At 40.2% G+C, this 25,374-nt stretch overlaps 2 protein-coding genes and 1 long non-coding RNA gene across 9 annotated transcripts in view; 2 read left to right on the forward strand and 1 right to left on the reverse strand.

Annotated features, from left to right (window-relative positions):
- The window catches only part of TAOK3 (TAO kinase 3), a 166,594-nt gene extending 152,215 nt beyond the window's left edge, over positions 1-14,379 (reverse strand). Inside the window, exon 1 of one of the 3 annotated variants that reach the window (XM_036993397.2) lies at positions 14,093-14,379. The gene's annotated coding sequence lies outside the window, so the exon portion shown is untranslated. Of the gene's footprint in view, positions 1-6,595; positions 7,212-14,092 lie in introns of those variants that run through there. The other 2 variants (XM_036993399.2, XM_036993398.2) reach the window with 2 other exon arrangements.
- A 122-nt stretch (positions 14,380-14,501) lies between these two features.
- On the forward strand, positions 14,502-15,405 carry LOC140846611 (uncharacterized). The gene is made up of 2 exons (XR_012125908.1): positions 14,502-14,816; positions 15,183-15,405. It is a non-coding gene; the product is annotated as an uncharacterized lncRNA (long non-coding RNA).
- Positions 15,406-17,679: 2,274 nt separating this feature from the next.
- Positions 17,680-25,374, forward strand: part of SUDS3 (SDS3 homolog, SIN3A corepressor complex component) — a 39,989-nt gene continuing 32,294 nt past the window's right edge. For 2 of the 5 annotated variants that reach the window (XM_073223710.1, XM_073223711.1), the window contains exons 1-5: positions 17,684-18,045; positions 18,840-18,896; positions 20,658-20,727; positions 22,682-22,737; positions 24,282-24,353. In XM_073223710.1, coding sequence (XP_073079811.1) covers positions 17,904-18,045; positions 18,840-18,896; positions 20,658-20,727; positions 22,682-22,737; positions 24,282-24,353 — 397 coding nt within the window. In that variant the 5' untranslated portion in view covers positions 17,684-17,903. Of the gene's footprint in view, positions 18,046-18,839; positions 18,897-20,657; positions 20,728-22,681; positions 22,738-24,281; positions 24,354-25,374 lie in introns of all 5 variants that reach the window. The other 3 variants (XM_036993309.2, XM_036993311.2, XM_017650259.3) reach the window with 3 other exon arrangements.

The following is a 25,374-nucleotide window of genomic DNA, read 5'->3' on the forward strand; positions in this document are numbered from 1 at the left end:
GTAAGTCTAGGTTCTTCCCCTGATGCTGGATAAATGTCTAACCTTGCTGAGTATCAGTATATTCCACTGTAAAATGTGTATGTGTATGCCACCTATACAATAGGAGTTGTAAAATTCACTGACATGTTTGTTACATAATGCACATATTGCAATATCTGGTACCAAGAAAGCACTCACTAATCAGGCAATTGTCATTATCATTATTTCCACCCTGTAGAGTGACAAGTTTAAATGACTGATCTAAATTTACAAGATAAATCTGAAGCATAACCAAGAATCAAGAATAGATATTTTGTAGACTAGTTTAGGTAATTAGAATAGGGAATGATTCAGTGCACTTTCTATGTGTCTTTCAAGCATCATATGGTTATCTACAGCATTGCATTATAATCAAATAAGTTTTATTAGTTAAAGAAAAGACACATTTCTATTCAACACTAGTACAAGGCCTGACACAAGTAGATATTCAGTAAATATTTACTAAATAAATAAATGAATAAAGAGTACATTGTTACTCACTGCTTCTACAACCAAGCATCAACACAAAACCCAAAGCATTAACTAGACATTCCTAAATATCTGTACTTTTACATATATAAAACATTTTGCATTTTGAAAGTTTTCATTTCAGTGTCCTATATGCTCTTTGGCATCAATACAAAGGAAGGCATGTATAAAAAAAATAGGAAGGTAAATTGGTGTAGCCACTGTGGAAAGCAGTATGGGAATTCCTCAAAAATACCATAAGATCCAGCAATTCCACCTCTGGGTATTCATCCAAAAAACTTGCAATCACTATCTCAAAAAGATATCTGCTCTCCCATGTTCACTGCAGCATTATTTATAATAGCCAAGACATGGAAACAGTCTAAATGTTCAACAGATAAATGGATAAAGAAAATGTAATACATAAAATGGATTCAGCCGTAGAAAAGAAGGAAACTCTACCATTTGCAAACATGGATGGACCTTGAGGGCATTATGCAAAGTGAAATAAGTCAGAGAGAGAAAGACAAATCCTGTATGATCTTACTTATTTATAGAGTTTAAAAAAACCAAAACCTAAACTCACAGATACAGAGAACAGATTGGTAGATGCCAGAGGCAGGGGGTGCAGGGTGGGGGAAATGGGTAAAGAGGGTCAAAAGGTGAAAACTTATAAGATAAATAAATCCTGGGATGTAATATTCAGCATGGTGATTATAGTTAAAAATACTCTACTGTATATTTGAAAGTTGCAAAGAAAATAAATCTTAGAAGTTCTCATTATGAGGAAAAAATTATAACTATATGAGGCAATTAGTGCTAAATTATAACTATGTGAGGTGATTAATGCTAACTTATTGTGGTCATTTCACAATATATGCATATATCAAATCATTATGTTGTACATCATGGACTAGTACAATATTATATGTCAATTATACCTCAATAAAACAGGGAAAAAATAAAGAAGAGTAAAACATGAAAAAAAGTTTTCATTTGAGTGGCATGTATTATTTCAAAAGACAGGAGACAGAATTAAGGCAACAGACATCTACTTGAGGTAGCAAGTATTATTTTTAACCTTCTGAGCAAGCATATATTCTGCTTTCCCTAATAGTTTTTTGAGGGCAGGGATAATAGGTAAATAATTTCAGTATCCCTTCACTGAGTCTAACCTTACACATGGTAGGCACTTAATCATACTTAGGCTACTTAAAGAATTGGGTAAGAACACTTCTTGGTTATATAAAATGTATTGATCATATTTAATCTATAATGACAGGATGGGGAAATTCTGTAATATCAAAAATAAACCTTTCCAAGTGCAGCTGACTATGTGATTTTAAGAAAGGAAACAAAATCATATATATATACACACACACACAATTTCTCATAAGGAAAAGCAAACTTCTCAATCTAAAACCAATCATGAAATTGTATTTGTTAGCATCCAGTTTTTCTGTAAATGAGGTGAAAGACCTGATCCAAACTGGAAAAAATACTCTGGACCCTTCAATAATCCCAGGATTGTTGGATTTACTGTGGAAAAGCATGACAAAATAGACTTACTTTCTTTTCTTTTCCTTCAAGTCAAAGTCAGGCTTCTCAGTAATAGCTTAGGAACTGTGAAAGATTTAACTGTCAGATATGATCTTTATATTCAAACTGTTTACATCATCAGTGAAGACAAAACAGTGAATGATGTAAAATACTATGTAAATTTTTGTTCACAGGTTGGCTAATTTAAAAATCACCTGGGAGTTTGCAGCTAAACAGTAAAACTTGAAATAGGAAAAGCTTGCACAGTCCTGAAGAAAAGGTAAAATCTGAGTAGGTAGAGAGAGTGGAGGAGGGCTTTTTGAGTGAAGTAAGTAACAGTACCAAAGGTGCAAAGTTGAAGGAGTATGGTGTGTTTGAGAGACAGACTGACTTAAATAGATCAGAAAGAATGGGCCAAATAATGTAGGAAATGAAGCTGGATAACTAATGTGGGATAGATTTGAAAGGGTGTTTAAAGTCAGGCAGAAGAGGTTAGATTTAATGTGATGGAAAACAGGCAACCAATGAAGCTTTCTGAAAATGGGAGTGACATGCTGAAAGTAGCAGCATTTAAAAGTTAATCAGGATGGCTTGGAAAAGACAGATGGAAATGAAGGAAGGTGACTGCGGTAACCCAGAAATGAGGTGATAAGGGTCTGTGCACGATAGGTACACAGAGAGACAGTGTACTTTGGTGGCAATGTGATGGGCCTTGAGAAATTAGGGGGCATCGGAAACAAGGATGAGCCATAGACTAAAGCAGAGGCTGCCTACTAGGTAAAGGGGTGTACTATGGATTAACACCTGGAAATTTCAAGCACTAGAATATATTCACAAAGCCTAAATATTTTTCAAGTACTCTATAAGTAGTTTCTTTGTTTTGTTTAGTGAATTTACTGTAGGTGTCCTCAAATCTCACATCAGCTTTGCTAGCAGAGCCCCATGAAAATGTGCTTATGTAATAATTAGCTTTTTTTCAATACACAAAGTTAACTGACCCATTACAGGATATGACCCCCAGAGACTAAAATAGTGAAAACAGAAGAACATTCTTCTTTATACTCAAATGTATATTCTTTATTGTCTGGTTCTACTCTCCTTCCCCACTCCAAAAAAAAAAAAACCCCAAAATTTTTTTTACCTGATCCAAAACCTTGACACATAGCCCTAACTATCTGATAGGGATCCAGTCAGGAGAAAACAAACTCTTTTGAGAAAATGAATTAAGAAATCAACACTTTGCCATGTTGCTTTCTTATATTGTGCTATCAAATTGAGAGGAAATGCTCTGAAGTGAAAAACAAAGAGAAAAATGTTGCTGAAGCTAAATGATTGAACTAATGATTAATTAAATCTATAGTCAACTCTTCTCCTGCCTCCCCTTAGTCTGGCTAGTACCTAATGTCCTAAGAGGACTGGTGTAAATAAGATCTATCGACTTCATTCATGTGCTCCACTGTTCTTTCTAAATACTTCTATTATTTTAACACTAATCTTATTATCTATACATGATTGCATGTACTGTTTTGTATCTCTTCCCATCATCTTCTGGTAGAACTGTAAAGAACTGAAATGTCGAAAAATAACCATATCTACTATCACTCACTATAAGCTCTTCCTTTACAATGTGTGACCAAACTTGTGCTTTTCATACATCACCTCATTTAATCCTCACAACAATTCTATAAGGTAGGGTACTATGGTTATGCCCATTTTACAGTTGAAGAAACTGAGGCTTTGAGAGTTCAGAGATTTGTACAAGGTCATTAAAGCTAGTGAGCTAGTACATGACCAACATGTTCATCTGATATACTTATGTTAATCATTAGATTATATTGCTGACCCCAAACTTATGTGATGGAAATCAAAAGTAAGAGATATAAGGAACCTGAACTTGCTTACCTCTGTAAAAAAGAGGAGCATCGGTTCTAAGAACTATGTCAGGGATACAAATAGATAGATCCTTGACTCACTTCTAAGCTTTCCTTATACTGGAAACACTGTACTCTATTTCTGAAGGAGCGTGGGACACTGCTATGAAATGGGAGTTAAACGCCCCCTTTTTTAGTAGGACACACATTACTATTTGAATAGTAAGATATGAGATATTGACAGCATCCTGTATCTTCTCAATTTAGTCACATTTTAAAAAAATGCTGCTACTTAGGTCAGCCAGGCCAAGACTAACTAGGCTGGTTGGTGACATCAAAATGCTTTTAAGAGTATTTTCTTAATAGACTGCCCAATGACCTGAACAATCAATGTAATGCCTACCAGTGACCCTGAAATAGAAACTGAATTTATAAAGTTATTTCTCAGACATAAAATATATTCACAAAGAGACACTTCTAAAAATAACTCCCCACTGTAATTCCCTCCTCATGCATCTGGGCAGAGATGTCATATTTCCTCCATGAAGCTTCCTTTTATGTTGCAATAGTAAAAATCTCAATTTCAAACTGAACCAGAACAACTGAGAACCCCAAACTCTTTCACAAGATATAATTATTTTATTAGTATTTTATACAAATTGTCTAAATAGATGGGACACCTTACATTTTTAATTCTGCAATACTTTTACCTAGAAAATAAAGCAGTTATATTTAAAATGCCACTTCCCCTCATTCCTCACTTTTCTAACATGTGGTCTTCCACAGAAGGGTCCATGTGATCCTGCAGATGATAGATAAGGAATATGACCACGGCAAACTAAAGAACAGAACATGAAGCGTATGTCAAGTAAGTCAGAAGTTTAAAATTTGTCTGTGTATGAAACCAGCAAACAGTTATAACTGGTTAAATAAACATACACAAGTTAATGGATGTATTTAGTAACTTCCACTTTTCCTTTCAACTAAAGGCATTTTGGCAGGCAACCATATAATCTGCAATAATCTGAGTTCTGTGAAGCTTCACTCGCTTCCTCTGTCCCACCCCCATCCAAGTTATGACTGGGATAGTTCTGGAGTTCTAGTGTAACATTTAATTATAAAAGGCCTCCCTACCTATGAAATCTGAAATTTACATAATTTGTACCTACAAGTCTTTAATGTACATAAATCTTACAAAAGACATACTAGATGACATCACATTTCAAAGATTATTTGAAAGTTTTAATTTCCTTTCTTTTGCATTAGAAAGAATAGAGACCCCAAATGTTCCAAGAGCCTAGAGCAGTTGGTAAAGTAACTATGAAGTTTGCTTTTCTGGTTTATAAAATATTTTACATTACCTTTTTAACATACAAAACTATTAGATATTCAATTAAGAAATTATCTACTGTCATACTTCATCTGATTTCATTTTATGGACTATAGTAGTTCCATAAATTATTACCTCATGGCTAAGATTTTTTTATCTTAATAAATTACTAGCCTTGTGCACTAAAAAAAAAAAATTGCAAAGTAAAGCAAATGTGATCAAATCTTCTGACTTTTCTGTCTTTAAATTTGGTATTACATTCAAGAAATTGTTCTATCCTGTTTTCCCTTTCTGTAAAAGAAGAAAAATAGGACGTGGCTTTCTTTTTTTAAAGGTCTCTAAAATGAATAGTGTGCCATTTTTAGTAGCTTAATTTTCAAATAGTTTTATAGTAATATCATTCATTAGCATAAACTGCATCCATTTAATAAACATTTTAGTTTATTTTAAATCTTTAGTATATTTAAAATCTTTGTTTAAAAGAATCTTCTGACAAGGTTGATATTTTATTTACAGCATAGTGTTTATCTTACTTATCCAGAAAAAAGGAAAAGTCAAACAATTTTTGAAAAAAATTCTCACTATTATTTACTTGTAGAATATCAAATCACAAATTAAAATAAGTAAAGCATATGGATCCAGTGACTTTAGTGATTACTCTCAACTGGTTTTTGAGCTAAGGCAATACATACATGAAATTCAACAGTTTATTAGCAATGTTTAGACACAAACTATATTTATAATAAACTGTAAAACAAAACACCATGCTTACTCACAGATCTTCTCAAATGCATGTCCTACATTTCCACTTCAACATATACAGACTTTAAAAATTCCTTATTTAGTACAGCAGTAAGATTGCCCCAGAAATGGCTTTCTTTAAAAAGCTGCCTCTTGCTCACTTAGGAAACAAAACTGAACTCGACTCAAGTAGTAAGAACACCACCATGCTATCAGCACCTTTAACCCGAGAGAGGAAGTTATAGACAGTTTTATAAATGAGGCATAAAGAGAGTACTTCCTGGTCAGACAGTTAACGACACCAGCATTTTATAAAGCTTTACATTTTGACATTTTGGAAAGAATTTTCTAAAAACTTCTGATTTTTTTTCCCCAGGCCCTACAAAAGAGGGAAATTTGCTCAAGCTAGAAAAATCTCATGTAAACTCTACAAAATTCTATCGATATTTGTGGTATCATGTAAATTTCAGAACTATTTATTATTACTGATAATAATATCATCTTAAGTTTTAATTATTTTACATCTGTGTTCCTTCCATCTCCCCCCTCCCAGGATGCTAGAGTGAGGTTTCACAGCACACAACTTGAGAATCTAAAGAAAGAACATACTTAAAGGAGGACAACTCACCAATTCCTTGATAACGAAGACAATGCAAATAACCATTCATGTTGTAATTTTCAGATTTAAAGTTAATTCTCTTTTAAACTTACATATTAAAAAACTCCAAGAAGCCTTTTACAATCTTAATAAGGAACGGCAGATAAAAACAGTGTGACCTGGGCGCCGCACATTACTATCAGTATTGCAAGCTGAAGCACTTCCTGTTACAACTCCCATTGGTTCCCACAGGTACAAGTGCCTATGGGTGTTGCCGATTTGCCCTTCCTTTTGTAAGTGACCCACTAAAGGAGATTTCAGGTTGGCACAGTCAATGCTAAGCAGTATTACGGCAGAACTACTTGGGGCTACTTCCAAGAACCTCCCATATTAGACTGATTGTGAATTGATGGTTACCTAATTTGAAAAGGCTGGGGAAACTTTATTTCAACAGACTTTCATTATTTTTCTGAGATACGCTGTTATTAAGAATAGATGTGACTTCATTCAAATAATATGCATTAGTTGCTTCCTCAATGCAAACCACTGTTCTAGGCACTAGGAATACAGTAATGAACAGAAAGACCAAGTCCCTGTGGTTATTCATATGCTATCTAGTATACTTTTGACAATTTCATATATAATTAGAAAACCTTCATAAAGGAATAGAGTAAAAAAATTTGTATAGAAATTTGGAAAGTCTATTGTGTAATATTCATTACAAAAAAAGCACTGTAGGTAAGGCTACCACCTTAAATCCCAAATAACATTTCTAGAACCTCATATAAAAAGTAGGATTCTTTGTTTTCAATGTTTCAAAAAGGCCAGATTAGAGGCAATGGCATATGTTCCACAGAGAAAAGGGAAAACTTCTCACCATGATTCACCAGTGACTAAGTTGTTTTAATTCAGGCTTAAAACACGTTTCAAACCCAATTACTTGTATATGCAGAAAACTGATAACCCTAAATTAACATCAGAAGTTTGATTTGACCAATTTTTTAGGGTTAATATCAGCATCTAAGAGAAACAAGTGAAGTGCTTTTAATGCCCTGTACTGTACTGAATTTTATTATAATTTTGGTCTTATTAGCCTGTAATGCCCAAGGACCACGTCAGCAAGTACCATTAGATTTTGTTACAATGAACACAGCTTTCTTATAATTTAGCCAGAGTGAGACACAGTCATCTTGAATGTATGGTGTGGTGGTAGGAATGACTTTTATTTATATTCAATAAAACAGAAATAAAGTAAATTCAAGGCTGCTCAAAGAAAAACGTAAAACCCAGAAAGAGTAAAATGCACAGATAAACTGTACTCGCACAAGCTATCTTTTACTTCCTTAGGATTTTACTTTCTATGTTTAAAAAAACAAAACCTTCTTTTCAGCCAACAAAATGGAGGAATTCCAAAAGCCAACTAATCTATTTGGTCATTCAACAAATATTTATTGAACACCTGCTATATGCTAGGCACTGTGTTCTGAGCTGGGGATTCAGGAATGAATAAAACGAAATCTTTGCTTTCACAGAGTCTAAATTTTAGTGTAGGGAAATAAGACAAAATGCTTAGTATGTCAGAAGGTAGTTAAGAACTATGGAATAAAATGCAATATGAAAACAGGGTTAACAATAAGTTTATTTGGTGGGAGTGGGTAAAATAGGTGAAGGGGATAAAGAGGCACAAAATCTCAATCATAAAATAAATTAGTCACGGGGATGAAAGCACAGCATAGAGAATACAGTCAATAATTTGGTAACATCTTTCTATGTTGACACTAGTTGGGGGGAGCATTCAATAATGTAGATAACTGTTGAATTACTAGTTGTACACTTGAAGCCGATAATAATATTGTATATCAACTATACTTCAATAAAAAACAATAGGTTTACTTGTTCACGGTTGCAAATTGCTTATATTACAAAATATGGAACTTGGCTTTGGAAGACCAGAGTATTAGAGCTCTCCCAGCCTCTTAACCTCTGACTCAAGTGAACTACCACCTTCTGTTGCAAATAATAATCTTGTTTCATTTGTTGCTAATACCTACAGAAAGGAAAGCAAACTTCTAAAGATCTGAAGTTAGATCCCATTCACATAAAAACATTACCTAAGGAAACAAAAATAACAATTCCCCAAGGTCACTAGAGGGAGTATTATCTTACTGAATATGAGCATACAAGTGGCCAAATACTTGATTTTACTGGCACTGAATTGACCAACTGTCAGGGTCAGAAGTGAATTCCCATTTTAGAATTATCCCTGTTGGACAGATCTGGAAGAAGAGAGCAGCTCCCATTGAAACCTTATGGTGAGAGCTGGGCAAGCGCATTTCCAAGGAGCATGCATGCTGGAATCTACTATTCTCTCCCTCATGTTATCATTTCAGGGGATTTTGAGGGGAAAAAACTTGTTATCTTCACAGCAGCAATAACTATATTTGAGTAGTAAAGGTAAACTAAAATAAGTATTAAAGGTAAACATAATTTAACAAATATTTATTGAGCAGATACCAGTTGGAAGACACTTGGTTAGATGTGTAAGACACTGTCCTTTTAAAATCAAGAAGATAGACATGTAGAAATGATAAGACAAGCCAATTCCTATAATGTGATATCAGAGAGAAGTCTAGTGTAATAGGAAAACATACAAAGCAAGCACTTCGGGAATTCAAAGGACAGAGTAGCAAGGAGGAGGATTCAGAGAAAGGCTCTTGAAAGATGGCATTAGAGGTAGTTTTGGAAAATGAGGAACAGAAAGCATTCTAGGGAACAGAAACAGCAGGAACAAAGACCTGAAGGCTGCAAATCAGTAAGTGCTTGGCCAGTAAGCAAGCTGCTTTGGTTGGGACACAGGAGATACATGTATGGATTATGGGGTGACAGGAATCTAAAAACAGGTTGACAAATCTAAACTGAATTCAGGTCTTGGGAAACTACTAAATGGTTTGAACATATGAGTAACAAAAATCAGAGCTCTACTTTAGGTTAGACAGGAGAATAAGAGAGCAACCTTGTATATAGGAAAGACAAAAAAAAAAAAAAAAGGAGACTGGAAAACTGTCCTTGCAGTCCTTCCCTAGCACCTTATTAAGGCCCTCTGTAGCTCCTTTGTGGACCACTGAAAGGTATAAAGAGGAAAAGTGTAGTGAGTTGAAAAACCCGATCTAGGTCACTGGTCAAGTTTGTCATTGTATGACCTTGGGAAGTCACTTATACTCACTAAGTCTCAATTTACCTATGTGTGAATCAATTAATTACAGTATTCTTTTTGGAGTCAGAAGCCATGGTATTCAGCAAATGATTAATACTGCTAGTACAGAAAAAAACAGCAATAAAAAATTGTTTCATGTGATTAAAATAATAAGCAGCTACCATTTATTAAACAATTGGATGCAGCTGTCACTATGCTTGGTGCTTTGCTCAAATTGCTTCATTTATTCCTTATATAATCCTGTGAGGTATATAGTCTTATTTTACAAATGAAGAGAATGGAGAGCTTTAAGACCTAAGTAACTTTCCCAGGGTAAGCCAGCTGGTGTGGTGACAAAGCCAAAATAGATACCTAGGTCTCTCTGAGTCTAAAGCCTTTTCTCCTTCCAATGTATCATGCTGTTTCTTAGTTCAACCTCTTAAACATTCAAACACATTAAGAAACTGATCCCTAAGTCATTTTGCTGTAAAATAGGAATAATTTAGGCTTTAAATATACTTCAATGTCTTTAACAAGTTTCTGGCCAGACAGAAAAAAATACATTAGGCTGATTTATAAAGTACTTAGGTAACTTTATCAACATACCTAGAATGAAAAAAATGTATCAATGTAATTCCTATTGGTTATCATAAAAATTCTAATAGCTGTTTTTAATTTGGTGCCCATAGCTTGGAAATGAGTTAGATTACACTGTGGTTCATAAATTTATCATGTCTAACCTATAATTATAGACAGATACCACTTTTTTTTTTACAAATTAAGATGAGTCAAAGAAACAGTAATAAACTTTTAACATATCCTCACAAATAACAAAACAACCAATTAAACAGATGATAAAGCTAAATAATCACAAACTAAACTCCCTACTGCTGAAATTCAATTGTCCAGTTTCCCACAACTCAATACTATTAGTTCAAAGCTACTCTCTCTGATTAAGAGAATCTCCTCTGATTGAGGAATCTCTCACTGAAGATCGAAGAGAGGTCTGCTGAGATGACTTCTCTTGGGAAGGTCACAAAGCATTCTTGGATGGAAGCTTTCTATCTGTCAGTCTGTTTCTTTTTGGGTGAGGGAAGAAACAAAGATTGAAGGAAAAGGTCATAAAGGAAAGAAGATTTTAACTAAGACTAAAATAAAAGCACAGATAGTTCCATTCATTCTCCTATACTACTGAAACCAACAAATATGAACACTAGCAAGCAATGAGAACTTTTACTCAGGTTGGCTTAAACATTAAACCAAATTAGGTATCAAGGTAGACTCTGACATTACAATGGTTTGACAGTATATGACTCAAGCAGTAAAGAAAGTGGAAAATGGGTTATTGTATTTACTAGGCAGTACTTGTATCCGGCTAAGACTAACAATAGTCTAAGAACTCCAGACCAAAAAGAACTTACATTCTATGGTTGCTATAACCATTCATATGGAGGTGGAAGGCTCCTTTTTAATCTTTTGATTATATTTTTTAATTGAGAAGAAACAACGTAAATGAGCACAGGTGCAATGACTTCACTTGTTTATAGTTTCTCTTAGCACAGTTTTGTTTTGTGAAATAAATGAATATACATTCCCACAGAATTCCTACCCTACCCCCGTCTGTACCCCAGGAATAAACAGTTATAGGCTCTTCCTCTCGCTAAAAATTCTATTACTATGAATCTTTCTTCATGGTCTCTGGATCAATACCATAACATAATGTGGTTGAATAACTGCTTTAGTAATCACTCAGGGGAGTATGAAAACACTTGATTTTCTTACAAGGAATTAAATTTAATGTTCTCTTTGAAGAAACTACCATTTGTTCCAGTAAAAAATGAGCTAGCAAGTACAATGAAAGAGCTAATCTGCTTTTTTTTTATTGGTACTGAGATTCCCAGTCCTTCTACACACCATTTCATATATATTATACACATTACATAATAAGTATATGCTCCTTATAAAATAACCTCTTGAGTTAACTGAACTTATTTTTACTTGAATTCTACCTAGGGTTCCGGAAAAATAAACTTAATGTAAAAAATTACTTTAATACATCTTAAATGTATTATAGTGTCTCGTATTTTAAATTTGTATTTACTGCTGCTGTTCTTCTCATCTCCGTAACTTTTATTTCTTAGGGGAGGACTTCTGGTTGTGGAATTTTCATAACCACATTAAGGTCCGCTCTCTGAAGCCATATAAGATTTGCTCTGTATCAGGTACTATCAAATAAAAATCCCCAAATGATGTATGTCATCTACCTGTTATCACTCTGATGGAAATGACTTTGGTCATTTTTATCTTAGATTTAAATAGCCAGTTGTCTGTAAGGCTTTTACATGAAGTCTTTGGGAAATAATGCAGCATCCCTTCCTTTCTCTTAGTTGAAGCTACCCCTTACTTAATTTGGGCAAAGGCTTCTAGTAAGACCTATTCTAACCCCGAAACAAAGAATATCTAAGTAACTGTGAAATGACTTAGTAATTACATTCCCCACTATTTTCACCAAACCATCATTTTCTAAGTCTGCTTTTATAAAAAAGAAACCAGTCGCAAAGAGAAGTGGTGAGAAGCCACACACAGAGAAAAAGAGGTTAAAAAATTTAAATGCAAAACTGCTGGGTATAACCATAACAAAGCAGGTGCATTCAAGAGAATATTTGAAAGGTAGTCAGGGCAGTATTAACATACCCTAAGTACTGCGTACAGCTAGCCTGGTCATTAGTGTAATTTTCACATTCCTCAAAGTAGGAGGCTGCCCCATCAATCCCCACCCGCTATTGCTTTCCACTATGTATTTCAGCATTTTAATAGATACACCTTTGCCTCCCACCTGGGCATACAGTGTCTGGTTTAAATAGGCTTATCTCCTTTGCTTGCTCTGGAATTAAGTCTAAAGCTGTCCTGACGGTAGCTTTTAGGATGAGAAATCTAATTGGAAAGTGCCGTTAGTTTAGCCACTCCAGTACCTCTTCAAATTTAGTTTGACCTTCCAATTATTTCCAACACATCAAAGTTAAACAAACTTAGCATATAGTTCCTTTAAATCTGCATTGTAAACATTGATACTGGTGTGCTCCCAAACGTTTCTTAGCTCCTTGATCTAAAATGAAAAATACAGGGTCTATCAAAATAAACATCCTAATTAATCCAAAACACTGGTTTCCAAAAGGATCCTTTTCTCTCAACATGTTTGTGGTGGGTTGAGGAAGCCCTCTCCAACTTTTCACTTTCCGATCACGCTCTTAAGGTCAGGAAACCCCTTGCTTTCAAGGCATCCACGCCAAACCGAGAAACAAATCAGAAGCCAGGGGCCAGAGAAGTGGGGTCCATCAGTCCATCTCTCTTGCTCTTTCCATTCCAAGATCTCTGTGCTTCTGCCAGACCCTCCAGCCCGTGCGTTCGTTCTACTTCGGAGAGGTTTCATTACATAATCTCTGTTCTACAGATTCACCCACAGAGTCACGGGGGCTCAGGCTGCCTCACGTCTCACGCCACCGTTAGGAGGATCGGCTGCCCGCAGACCCTGGGAGCGGCACCCTCCCCTCCTCTCTGTGCCGCGAGCTGTCCCAACTCTTCGCGCGGCGACCCCGACCCCGGTTCAGCAATCACACGCAGGCCGGGGCCGCGCCTCCACCCGCTCTCTCACGAGCCCCTCTCCGGTCCGCCTCACACCCGCTGACACAAGCCCTCCCGGGGCCCCCTTCCCCCATCAGCCCTTCTGTCCTGGCCCCTCGGGGGGGGTCCCCTCATCGGACGCGCTATTCTACTCTTCTCGGGGACTCCGTTTCAGACCCGCTGTCCCAGCCCCTCTCGGGGTCCACCTTCTCAGATCCACGATGCCAGCCCCTCTCGGGGTCCCCTCCTCAGACCTGCTGTCCCGGCCCCTCTCGCGGCCCCCTCTTCAGACCCGCGATGCCAGCTCCTCTCGGGGTCCCCTCCTCAGACCTGCTGTCCCGGCCCCTCTCGGGGTCCCCTCTTCAGACCTGCGGTGCCAGCCCCTCTCGGGGTCCCCTCCTCAGACTTGCGGTGCCAGCCCCTCTCGGGGTCCCCTCCTCAGACCTGCGATGTCAGCCCCTCTCGGGGTCCCCTCCTCAGACTTGCGGTGCCAGCCCCTCTCGGGGTCCCCTCCCCAGACCCGCTGTCCCGGCCGCTCTCGGGGTCCCCCCTCAGACCTGGGTGCCAGCCCCTTTGGGGGGTCTCCTCCCACAGTCCGGATCGTCCGGCCCACTCCCGGAACTCCCCTCACGCGGGTCCTCGCCGGCCTCACTCGGCCCAGGGTCCCCCGTCTCGGCTCACTCTGTCACCGCCCCGCGCCCCGGTGCTCTCACCTCAGACCTGCTGTCACCACCCCCGGGCCCGGCGTCGCCACCGACGCTTCCTCTCCACACTTGTTCCCGGGTCGCTCTTTTGACGCTGGTCCCGGCGGATCACCAGGTCCGGTCGCCGAGTGTCAGTCCGGCCGCACGGAACCTCCACCCGCGGTCCCCGCGTTCCGTTCCACTCTCTCACGCAGGACCCTGCCGCCGCCGCCGCCAAGCGCCACACGGACCCTCCCGCGACCGCCGCTGCTGCTGTCCGAGGTGCGGCTCCTGCCAGGGGTGGCCAATCGCACCCGACTGCGTTGAGTGCGCTCCGCCCCACTGTCTCCGTCCGCCCGCCCCCTGCCCCCCGGCCACGCCCCCAGCTCAGCTCCGATAGGCTCTCTACTGACCTTCCCTGATCGCGGGGCATAAGCCTGGGGCCGGATATAGGTACTTGACTGGCGATGCCTGGGAAGCCGAGCGGTCGATGGTGCCTGAGGATTGGTGAAGCTGTCGGTGGGCGGGATGGAGTGGGGTGGGGCTTCCTCCGACACGGAAGACCTTGCAGCTTCAGTTACCCACGGGCCCGCCTGGGGTGCGGTCTGTCTTGTTTGTGCTGCTCTGGGGTCAAAGTTCGAGGCACTCCTCCCTGCTCCTTTACTTTTCTTGGGAGACTCCCAGAAGCCAAGGCCCCTCTGGGACTCCCCGAGACCACCCTGTTAGAACCTTTGAGGAGGTCTCCATTCTTCCGGTAGATCTTGCACAGCTTTCTAATTTATTTTTGCCGTGAATTAATTTAATAGATCATTTATTCACTCTGGACTTGTGAATGTTTCCTGGATTTCAGCTTTTGTATTTTTGGCAAGGGAGTTGCCTTCCCTTGCATTACATTCAACGGACGTCACTTAAATGTTGGACAACAACAACAACAAAACTGTGTGCTAGGCGTATACTCTGCTCCCCTAAGCATTCAACGCTGTTGAGGCACAATCTGGTAGAGCTTTAGAAATAATCAGTTTGTGGTTTTTGATAATCGTAGGACAGTAGGAACAGGAACTTGTGTTGTAGGGGAACTCTTGTTAGCTTCATTAAGACTATTCAATATACTCTTTTTCAGGGCGACATGTTTTAATGATCCTGTGTGAACTGATCGCCAAAATAAAGTGGACTTTGACCTGGGCCACTTGTGATAGAGACCCATCTTGACCCAAGCTGAAAGATGGTGCCTGCCAGGGGTGAAAGTACCTCATGTTACTCAGGTCCATTCTTTGTATTTTTGTGAATCTGGATATATTATTTCAATACTGGAAGTAAAGCTACAATAAACCCAAAAGTTTACGGACATGGACTTTTTATGAAGAAATTGTTTCATTTCAGAAACACAATTTGATCCTATGCCTTTTCGGAAGTATACAGGATTTCACGCTCAGAAAATGCTCCCTTGTTAACTCTTTTTTAATTCCTGCTGACGAAATCTGTGTTCTAAACACTATACATGTTTTCTCTAGTGTTTTAAAATCATATCCCATTCCAATTACTGTGCTGCCCTTCAAGTCTGAGCGTTAGGGTATGCAGAGAGGGCCTGTGGATGGGGACTGGCAGGAATTCGTTTAAGACAAGTTCTGAAGTAGGTTTCTCCTGAGTGTGACTGAGTGCCATTTTGGGAAGGTGTACAGAGAGATTTCCAGGTGGTAAAATTTGGTTTTGAGGGAACTGGATTTTTATAGGCCTAGAGAGACTGTCAAAAATCATTATATTAAAGAACCATAAATGTTGGGTAAGACTAAAATAATGTGAGAATTTTTTTTGAGTAGGTTCTCCTTCTCTAAAGGAAAGAGTCATTTCCCTTAGAGGGTCACCTTCTCGAAGAGGTCATTCTACAAGTTCTGCAGATGGCAATATGGATAGAAAAAATGGGGTAAGTTTTCACCACCCGAATGTGCAGTTGTGTCTATTCATAGAAAAAAGAAATGCATTACCATTAACAGATGTTATTTGCAATCAAGATAGAAATGAAACATAAGCAAGATGAAAGCCAGTATCTTGAAAGGAAACCAATTAGTAATGAAACCAGCTTTTTTTTTTTTGGATTTACCAGAACAATGAACTCTTAATTTCTAAGATGTTGGTGCTTTTTTGGTCTATGATTATTGCTCCTGATAGGAACTCAAGTTGCTCAATATAGTTGATTACAAGTAATTTAGATGTGATGTAATTGCATAAAAAAGGAAAATGACTTCATCATTTGGACAAGAGAGTTCTGAAATCCTAGTTTAAATATAGATGGTGGGCCTCCAGTAAGCACTGAGAATGACTCTAAGGTACAAGGAGCTTTAGAAGATCTCTTAACTCCTAGAGGGAAATCACAGCATTCCTTTCTGGAAATTCTTGAGTTACTGGTGGGAGGAAAAAAAATCCCTCACCAACAGAGCCACGATTTTAATTAAAGTAAGTTAGGAAGTAAGAAATGTTAAAATAAATGGGCCAAGTTTTTTCACTTTTAAAAGATTCTGTGGGGGCCAGTTAAGAGGTAAATTGGGTCACAAAGGTTCTGAGAATCAGAATATTGGTCTCACCCCAGCTTTTACATCTGTGTTCAACCTTACTACCTGTGAGTAGTAAAGTTATCCTGTGGAGACTTGGATGCAACATATAGAATAGGGTTAGTTTGGACACATCACTAAACATCTCTGGACCTTCTTTCTTAACCCTTTTCTTGCTACACACAACAAAGGTATAAGGACATCTTCAATTTTTACTTTAAGCTAAGCTTATAACACTATGTCCCCTTCTACTCAGGGAATCACACAAATTAATTCATGCAGGCTGCAGCTTTCTTGTTTTCTAAGTTTCCACCTAGCACCTTTCTATGTTAGCCTAATTAACTTCCCTTAGGCAGATGTTCCATTTGCCCAGCTGAGAGTTGGTTAGCAAGCAATTGGACTGGGGAAAACCACCTTTAAAAAAATAAATATTCTAAGAAATATGAGGCAGCTGTACAGTAGGGGGCCTGGGTATGAGAATGTGGACAAAGCTGACTGGATGCTACCATTTTTAAGAAAAGTGACAGCTCTTTTCTCATCTGTAAAATCGGGAGAACACTTTATTGCGTACATACGAACAGAAGGGACTCGCACAGACTGGGAAAGTTCAGTTTTGCTGACCCTTGGATGGACTATCAGCATCCTTGTCTTTATTTTAGTTGTTAATAATGTTCCAATTAGTCGGGGGAGGAGGCAGGCTTTTCTTCGGAGTGATCACCCAAATTCTAGAAGCCTTGGTTTTTCGACCTATAAAATGTATGGTTCATGCCATTCACCTGCTCTCAAGAGCCCTCCACCTGTCAAAAGCCCTTCAAACCCTCTGCCACAGGTCGCTAACGATCATCGCTCCGCTTTATTTCTGGCTCCAGGCGCCGTCTGGCGGCTGTTTCTAGAAATAGCCTCTGAGCTTCGGGGTCCTGACTGTGGTCAGGCCTGCCCAAGGATTTGCCTAACTCCACAGATCCTGTCCCCGCCCCTCCCCATTACCCGTTAAAGGTTTTTAACACCGCGATGAAGGGGCTAGAGTAAGGTAAAGGGGGCGTGCGGCGGCCTCTCCACTCCCTCAAGAATGGTGGAATCAGGCGATCCTCGGGCAGCTCACGACCCGGAAGTCGCCGCCGGCACGAGGCCCCCGTTGCCGAGCGCGGGCGCGAGGGGCGGAGCTTGGAGGAGACGGGGAAAAGGGTCGCGGCTCCGCTTGGCGGCTCCCTCGGGCGCTGCTGGGCGGGCGTCAGGTCCGCGAGGCGGGCGGCCGCCGTGCCCAGGTAGCACGCCCAGCCGTGGGCAGAGGCGACATGAGTGCTGCGGGGCTGCTGGCTCCGGCTCCGGCTGGGGCCGGAGCGCCGACGGCCCCGGAGTACTACCCGGAGGAAGACGACGAGCTCGAGAGCGCAGAGGACGACGAGCGCAGCTGCCGGGGCCGCGAGTCGGACGAAGGTGCGTCCTCCGGCTCACCAGGCGGCCCGGGGCGGGGGCGGGGCCGTGGGGCGGGGGCCGCGTGGGAGCGGGGCGGCCGGGGGCGGGGGCGGGCCTGCGTGGGAGTGGGCGGGGCGGCCGCGGGACGTTACCCCGTCGCGGCCTGGGCAGGCGGCAGCTCGGCGTACGTCGTGCCCTTCGGTTATGGGAAGAAAGACGTGGGGAGGCCTTGTCAGAGCCGGAGGTCCCTTTAGGATTCTGCCTCTTTTCCCCGGACCGCTTCTGGTTGAACCTTAGGTCTTCACTGGTTGGAATGAGAAAGCCTTCCACCGGTTCCTTGAGTATCCCCACCCTTTGTAGTTCCTGAGAGGATCGGAGCAAAGCCCGGTTTGACTTCCTGGTGCCCAGGTTGCTCCCCGCAGCCCTCAGCCCTGGCGTAATGCTTGAGTTTTCCCTGGGCAATGCAGTGAGGTTGAAAGTACAGGTTGGTTACAAGAAGGGCCCTGGAATTAGCTTGACAGTGATTCCGGGGTTCTTGTTTGCAGAGTCGAAGAATGAATTTAGCAAACACTTAAGGTAGGAGAGCAAGGGGGAGGCTTTTATTGAGAGATACGGGGAGAGGACCGAGCTCCTGGCTCATGGCCGGAGGCGGACAAGAGAGTTTATAGTGGTGTGCTGTCTAGGGGTTTTATAGGCAGTTGAGGATTTTTGGAAACGTGAAAAAAAAGGCTTAGAGGTGTGGACTTGTTGAGTGGTCCCTGAATATTTAGAATTAACTTAACACAAGGAACTTCCTGCTCTGATTTCTCCCTGAGATACCGGTGTCTTGGTCTGGGAGCTTATCAAACAAGGCCGCCTGCCCAGCCCCCAAGGTGAGCTGAGGTATTGTCTGTTTGTTAAAAGAGTAAGTTAAGAATGTTCTTAACTTCCTGGGTATTAAAATGCAATCTTATCTTTAAGGTGGAATCTTTCCTGCCTTTTACTATGTTGTTTACAGCTGGGCCTGCATGCTAAATTAGTTGCCCAGTTTGCAAATCACCTCATCAGCTGTGAAAGGAAAGACTGCACATAGGCCTGGGCCTTGAGCATGCTAAGGTGAATCTTACACATGATTACAAACAATTAGCATAACAAAAACGTGGGCTACTTTCCTTTATCTGGGGAATATTAATTTATCTCACTGAAGAATGACTCCAGAGCCTAATGTTTAACACAGTTTTGGTAGGGGGTTTCCTTGCATGTAGTTACATTGCCCTGACTGTAAATATCCTGCCTTGCTTTAACCGGAGGCCCTCACCCTACTCTGACTACACTCACTGGTCCCTGTCTCAATAGGTCTAAATTTGGCTCACTTAACCCAGCTTTGTGGTCTTAGACATTTAAGCTTCTGAGATTAGGTTTATCCACCTGTAAGGGGGTCTTCCTAGCATAGGTGTGAGGATTAAATGAGATACGTGTGTAAAGTACTTACCCTGGCACTCAGTGAATGCTCAATAGGTGTTTTCAACATTATCATTACTGTCTCTCAGAGCCTTGCTTTTCAAACTGGGCTTTACAGTTTGGCAAGTGTGAGAAACACTGTTTGGATGTTTTGAGGAGGGTGCTGGCTAGAGGAGGAGAAAGGTGAAGAAATATAAAAGGACAGGGGAAAGAAAGCACTATATGGTGGAATATATGAGTGGAATATTCTGGCACAAACTAGGGTGGGGGAGCAAAAGGCTAGACTAGCTGTCCGGAACGAGGAGTTTGGTTTATTCAACTCAGTTCCCCAAGTGCCAAGTATCGTGGCAGGCACATGACAGGAACTCACTGAAGGAAGCGAGAAGAGTTTGTCGAGAACTGGGTCTGCAATAGTCTTTAATAAGGTAGCTGCATATGCAGATAAAAAGTTGAAGGAACTAATTGCTTTTGGTTAGACTACATTTGAAGACCAGGCTTAACCAGAGATTTTCGTGAATCACTTGTACTGCTTTTAATGCCCACAAGGGGAGGGGTGTAGCCAAAATCGTTTTTTTCCCCCCTCAAGTGGGGCTGCTAAAAATTATGCAGACACTCCAGCCATTTGCTTATTTTAAGAACCGTGTTTAAAATATTATAAAACAGTTTCTGTTTGATCATCTTGTCTCCTTTCTTCTCCCATTATTTGTAACTTTGAAAGCATTTCAGTTTACTAGAGTTCAATTCATTGGTTCAGATTCTCCCTTATAGGTATGCGGCGTAAAATTTGTTAAGGGTTCAAACTGGGCACGTACCAGAAGAGAATGTACATGTCAGGTCGTTTTGGAGTAGCAAACAGGCTTGGCTGCCTGTAGTTTTCCAGCCTTACACCCTCAACTCCTTTTTCTGAACTACCCGGGTTGCTTCTGCAGAAGTAGCCTTGACCATGCCTGCCTGTGTCTTGATGCACCCTGTTCTCTGGCTGCACGTCAGAAAAGGCAAGTTCTTTGCATAAACCTGGCTGTGTGTAAAGTGGGAATGGCATTTTCTGAAGTAACCGAATGTAGTATTTTTCACTGATGGCTTCACACAGGCCTGCACGGAGTGAAATTCACTTTTCAAAAGTTTTATTAAGTGTCAGGTGTTACAACTCTTCGAATTATGTTCTTGACAAACTCTTCCTTGATTTCACTTAGACACAGAGGATGCTAGTGAAACTGATCTGGCAAAGCACGATGAAGAAGACTATGTAGAGATGAAGGAACAGTGAGTATGATTTTTGTATTTCTTTTTCTGGAACACAGAATTGGCAAGGAGATCTTTATAGTGACCTTATGTGTATGGTTTTGACTACAGTGCTTCCAAAGACTATGTATGTATATGGGTGACTTCCTTGCTTTAAATTTGTTACATTTAATCAGTCTTTTATAGAGGACATGGTGTTTCACAGCTACATGGTTCTCAGAGGGGTGTGACGCACTGAGTATGTGCTAGATGCCTGGTGAGCTCAGGGTGACCCAAGGCTTCTGGCTCCTGTTCCAGGGCACTTTCCACACCCAGGCTTTCTCTAAATGTGCCCAGAGAAACTAAAACCACTTATTTCTGTCAAAGACACAGATGCAAGACACTGTAAAATATATCTGATAAGTATCTGTTGGATATACTTTGAGAATCTTGATTTGACTTTTTGATTCTTTATCTCCAAAGTAGCCAATCCACATTCCTTTCCTAATAGGTCTTATTTGCAAATGTTTTGTGATCATCTACTTTTCAGGCTTTGGACCTAACCAGTGCAGAATAAAGGATTACTTTAATAATTCATGGGATTTTTCTAATAGCTTCATCCTTGAAAACAGCTTGCTTTTCGTTTTTATTTTTATTCTCTTGAGGCTTTTTGTCGATTTGTCGTGACCCATTTTACATGTATTTTCATATGCTATTTTCTTTTCTTGAATCTGAATTTTTTGTTGTTTACTTCTTCAGTCTGTTAATATTGCCTTTCAAAGACAGACTCAGATTTCAAAGGCATTGTCTGGCACACTCAGTGTGGTGGAAAATTTAATATATTGGGGTCCAGATACTTGTGTGCAGTTTTCACATCCCTTCCCTCTCCAAAACTGGTTATGTTGAAGCATTCTTTAGAGACAGTTTTGAAATTGAGCATGTCCCTGAATACTTGATAAAAAAATTTTTTTGATTAAAATTGAATGCCTTGTGTAATTCAAGGTGAGCATTGAGAGTACATCAGAATTCTCCCTAAAAAAATCTGACCCTCAGTGTAATTCTCAGATCCTGCCTACTCCTTCCTCAACCTGCGGATAGCTGGGTTGTATTTGTAGACCTTACTTCAGCAATCCAGAGGCTGTTGTGCCTTTTATTTTTTGGACAGCATTCTTTCATGTTGCAAATCTTGTTTTTGTCACTGTGAAACTGGGGGTGTTTTCAGGTAGAAGCAAAACTATTGCTGACATGTGATTTATGTGTGGGATCCACCACTCAAAGACTTGCCAGAGTATATATATGTAATTGCCTATAATCCATTCGGCGTGAGGGGAAAGAATTAGTATGCCAGCTCCTTTGACTTTGTGATTGCTGTGTGTTCTTTATTCAGGTGGGGCTGCAAATAAATCCTGCATTTTAAATTTTGTTACTGAATGGCTGTTAAATATTTTTTCAATCCTAAAAAAGTAGTGCTTTTGAAAATGACATGAAGCTTTATTAACTTAGTGCTTATATAGCTATGATATCTATATAGAAAAACATGCTGAAGGCATAATCCTTACACCTTTGGTATTTACAGTCTAATTATAGAGTTGATATAAAAGCTGCGTTTAATGCCTTCGTGTATGTGTGTGACTGAACCCTTCCAAATCCAGAGGAACATGGCATCATCACACTTTCAATTTTTCTTTGTATTGTTCTTGCCTGTTTATCATGTTAACTTGTTTATTAAAATCTGCATATCTTCATATTTATAGATTTTAGACTAATTTCCTAAAGATGAGGTAACACAGGAGAATATACAAAATGGGGATATAATTCAGGAATGTGGAATTCTCCCTTTCTGACCTCTTTAGCTGTAGTGCATTTTCAACCAGCAGCAGGCTGTTAGTTTTGTCTCTCCCCTAAAGGACCTTAATGCTGTTCCCTTAAGGTGGATTAGTTGGAAATTGAGCACTGATGCTTTTGTCTTTCAGTGTGGCTTTCCCTTTTTTTACAGGATGTATCAGGATAAACTGGCTTCTCTCAAGAGACAGTTGCAACAGCTTCAGGAAGGTTAGTGTGTTTTTTAATCCTTCATTTCTACATATACTTCTTAATATTATAAACCTCTGAAATCTGTGTATTTCACTTCTCTGTGGGAATGATTGAAAATTTGATGTGGCTGATGTTAGCTGTGCAGTGTATATTTTGCTATCTTCTGTCAGTAAAATGGCGATTTTCATGGTTTTTTGAAATCTCACATAGGGCTTTCTGTAGAGCATGGGCTGAAAACCACTGTTGTCTAAAGCTGGATGTTTTTAGGAGAGACATTGTTACCTAAGAGTAAATAAAATCATACTATTCTTTCTAAACTAAATGTTAGTGAACTGTGGGCTGTCTTTACTATATTTTTCCTTGTTTTGATTGGTAAATTAAAAGTGGATTGTATCCTGAATGCTGTTACCTGCCAAACGTGGTTCAGCACCGGGGTTAAGAGCACAGGCTGTCCAGTCTCACCACCAGTTTGAATCCCAGCTTCACCACTTCTGGAAATTTGATCTTGGGCACATCACTTTCTTTTGCTTAATTTGTTTTCTAATCTGCAAAATGAGGAAGATGGAAGTAGGTGAGATTATGCCTGCGGAGTGACTTGTGCTGTTGGACACGCTAGGACTCAGGGACAGTTAGCTGCTGCCTTGCTCTTTGGCTTCCCTTTGTGGAGTCCTTGCATCAGTGAAACTTCTTTTCCACTAAGTACTTTTATTGCTTGGACTAGCCCATCTCGTACTGATTGCTGCTTAATAATGAAAATGTTCCCATGAGTTGCAATCACACATCTTTGTTTTATTTTTACTTTTGCTTTTTGTGGTAATAGAAGTATTGCCAAAGAAAGAAATACATGTCCTTCTAGCAAGTCCGTGAGGTATACCTGGCATGGTTGAGTGAGGGATTTTGAAAAAGATTATATTGCTATTTCCCACTAAGGCATTATGATCAGGAAACACTTCCCACCCTAACTGGGAACTTCAAAATAGCTGCTTTGGGGAAGAGCAATGAAATGAGTAGGAATTTAGCAAAAGTCTGTACCTGAGCTGTCCACTATTGTCACCAGCCACGTGTGGCTATTTAAATTTGATTAAAGTTAATAATTCACTTCTTCAGTTGTACTAAATGAGCCACATTTCAAGGGCTCATAGCCACATGCACTAGCCATATTGGACAGTGCAACATAGAACATTTCCACCACTGCAGAGAAAGTTCTACTGGACAACATTGATCTAGGCCTTACTAGAGGAGATTGAGCTTTTTCAGGGAAGGGAAGCCCATGACGCCAACTGTAATAAAAGCAAGTGATCAGAATAGCCTGAGGATGAATGCTGGCACCTTTCTACTCCCCCTCACTTGCTAGAGAGTTGGAGCAATTTCTGCTCTGTGTATTCATTGAGAACCAGTTGAGATCCAATTAGCTCTGTTGATATGTGCTTCACTTTGGTTTGTATTTTACTCTGATTATACTAAAATCCTCACTGCTGGTGCTGGAAAATAATTTTAGGAACCAAAATGTAGAGCAGCTTGCTCTTCAGAGTAACTTCTTATTTTGTAAATCTCAAAATCAGGTACATTGCAGGAATATCAGAAGAGGATGAAAAAACTAGATCAGCAGTACAAAGAGAGGATACGAAATGCAGGTAAGGCTCTTTGTGCATGGAAATGAGTCATCTTCAGATTTCCTTCTTTTGCTGATTATCAGTAAGCAATAAGAGCTATTGTCCAAAATGTATCACAAATATCTCAGTGGAAGGAGAGTTTGGGGGATGAGAGACCTCAAAGCCCCGGTTACATAAGCCTGGTTCACTTTTTTCACGGGGGGAGGCAGTGAACAGCCGTAGCTGAGGTTGCTCGTCGTGGCTCCTTGCAACCAGGTTCTGGTCCTTGGTGCCTCAAGAGGAGTTGGCACATTCTTTCTTATGTCTGCATGGCTGGCTTCATGTATGATCAGAGGAGCTGATGTGGAAAAGGGTTGCAGCTTCTCTCCTGGATTCTGCTGTGGGAGGAAAGGATGTCCTTGTTTTTTCCTTCAGGTAGTACAAGCATTTTGAGAGAAAGTATGCTTTTGGCCTGTTGTACATGGTAAGTGTATTATTTCAACAGCAATTTGTTGAACATCTCGTAGATCTAAGCTGTGTGAGCGGTACGAAGCAGTGTTAACTCATCATCTTTGACTTCAGGGAACTCATTGTTTTCATTGACAGAAGGTGCCCCAACATGTAAAGTTAACAAACATTATTAGTTAAATAGAGAATCATGTAACAAGTGAAGATGTGATGGCTGTTAAGTGTGTAAGCACAGATTCCTGCACTTACAGGAAGTCTTTTGTAAATGTTACATTTTGAAGCTCCTCATCAGCCAGCATTTTGAGTGTCTGCTTGGTGCTTATTCCCGCAGTGGTAGAAGTAATTGGGTTTTAAAATGAGGCCTGGATGCCACTCATCAGGCTGCCTGCCGTCCTCTTGCTTTCTGATCCAGTGACTTTTGAACTTTATGTTGATGACATCTTTTCTGTCCCCCAGTGGTAGATGGCCAGTGTACACCCAACAGAGAGAAAAGGAGCTGAGGGCTGCAGGGGCACTGGGAACACAGAGAGGGAGCCAGTAGCTTTCTTCCTAGACACATTCTGCCTGCCCTTATGGTCACCATTCCACTCTAACT

This window comes from Manis javanica, chromosome 15 (assembly GCF_040802235.1).
Source record: "Manis javanica isolate MJ-LG chromosome 15, MJ_LKY, whole genome shotgun sequence".
NCBI lineage: Eukaryota > Metazoa > Chordata > Mammalia > Pholidota > Manidae > Manis > Manis javanica.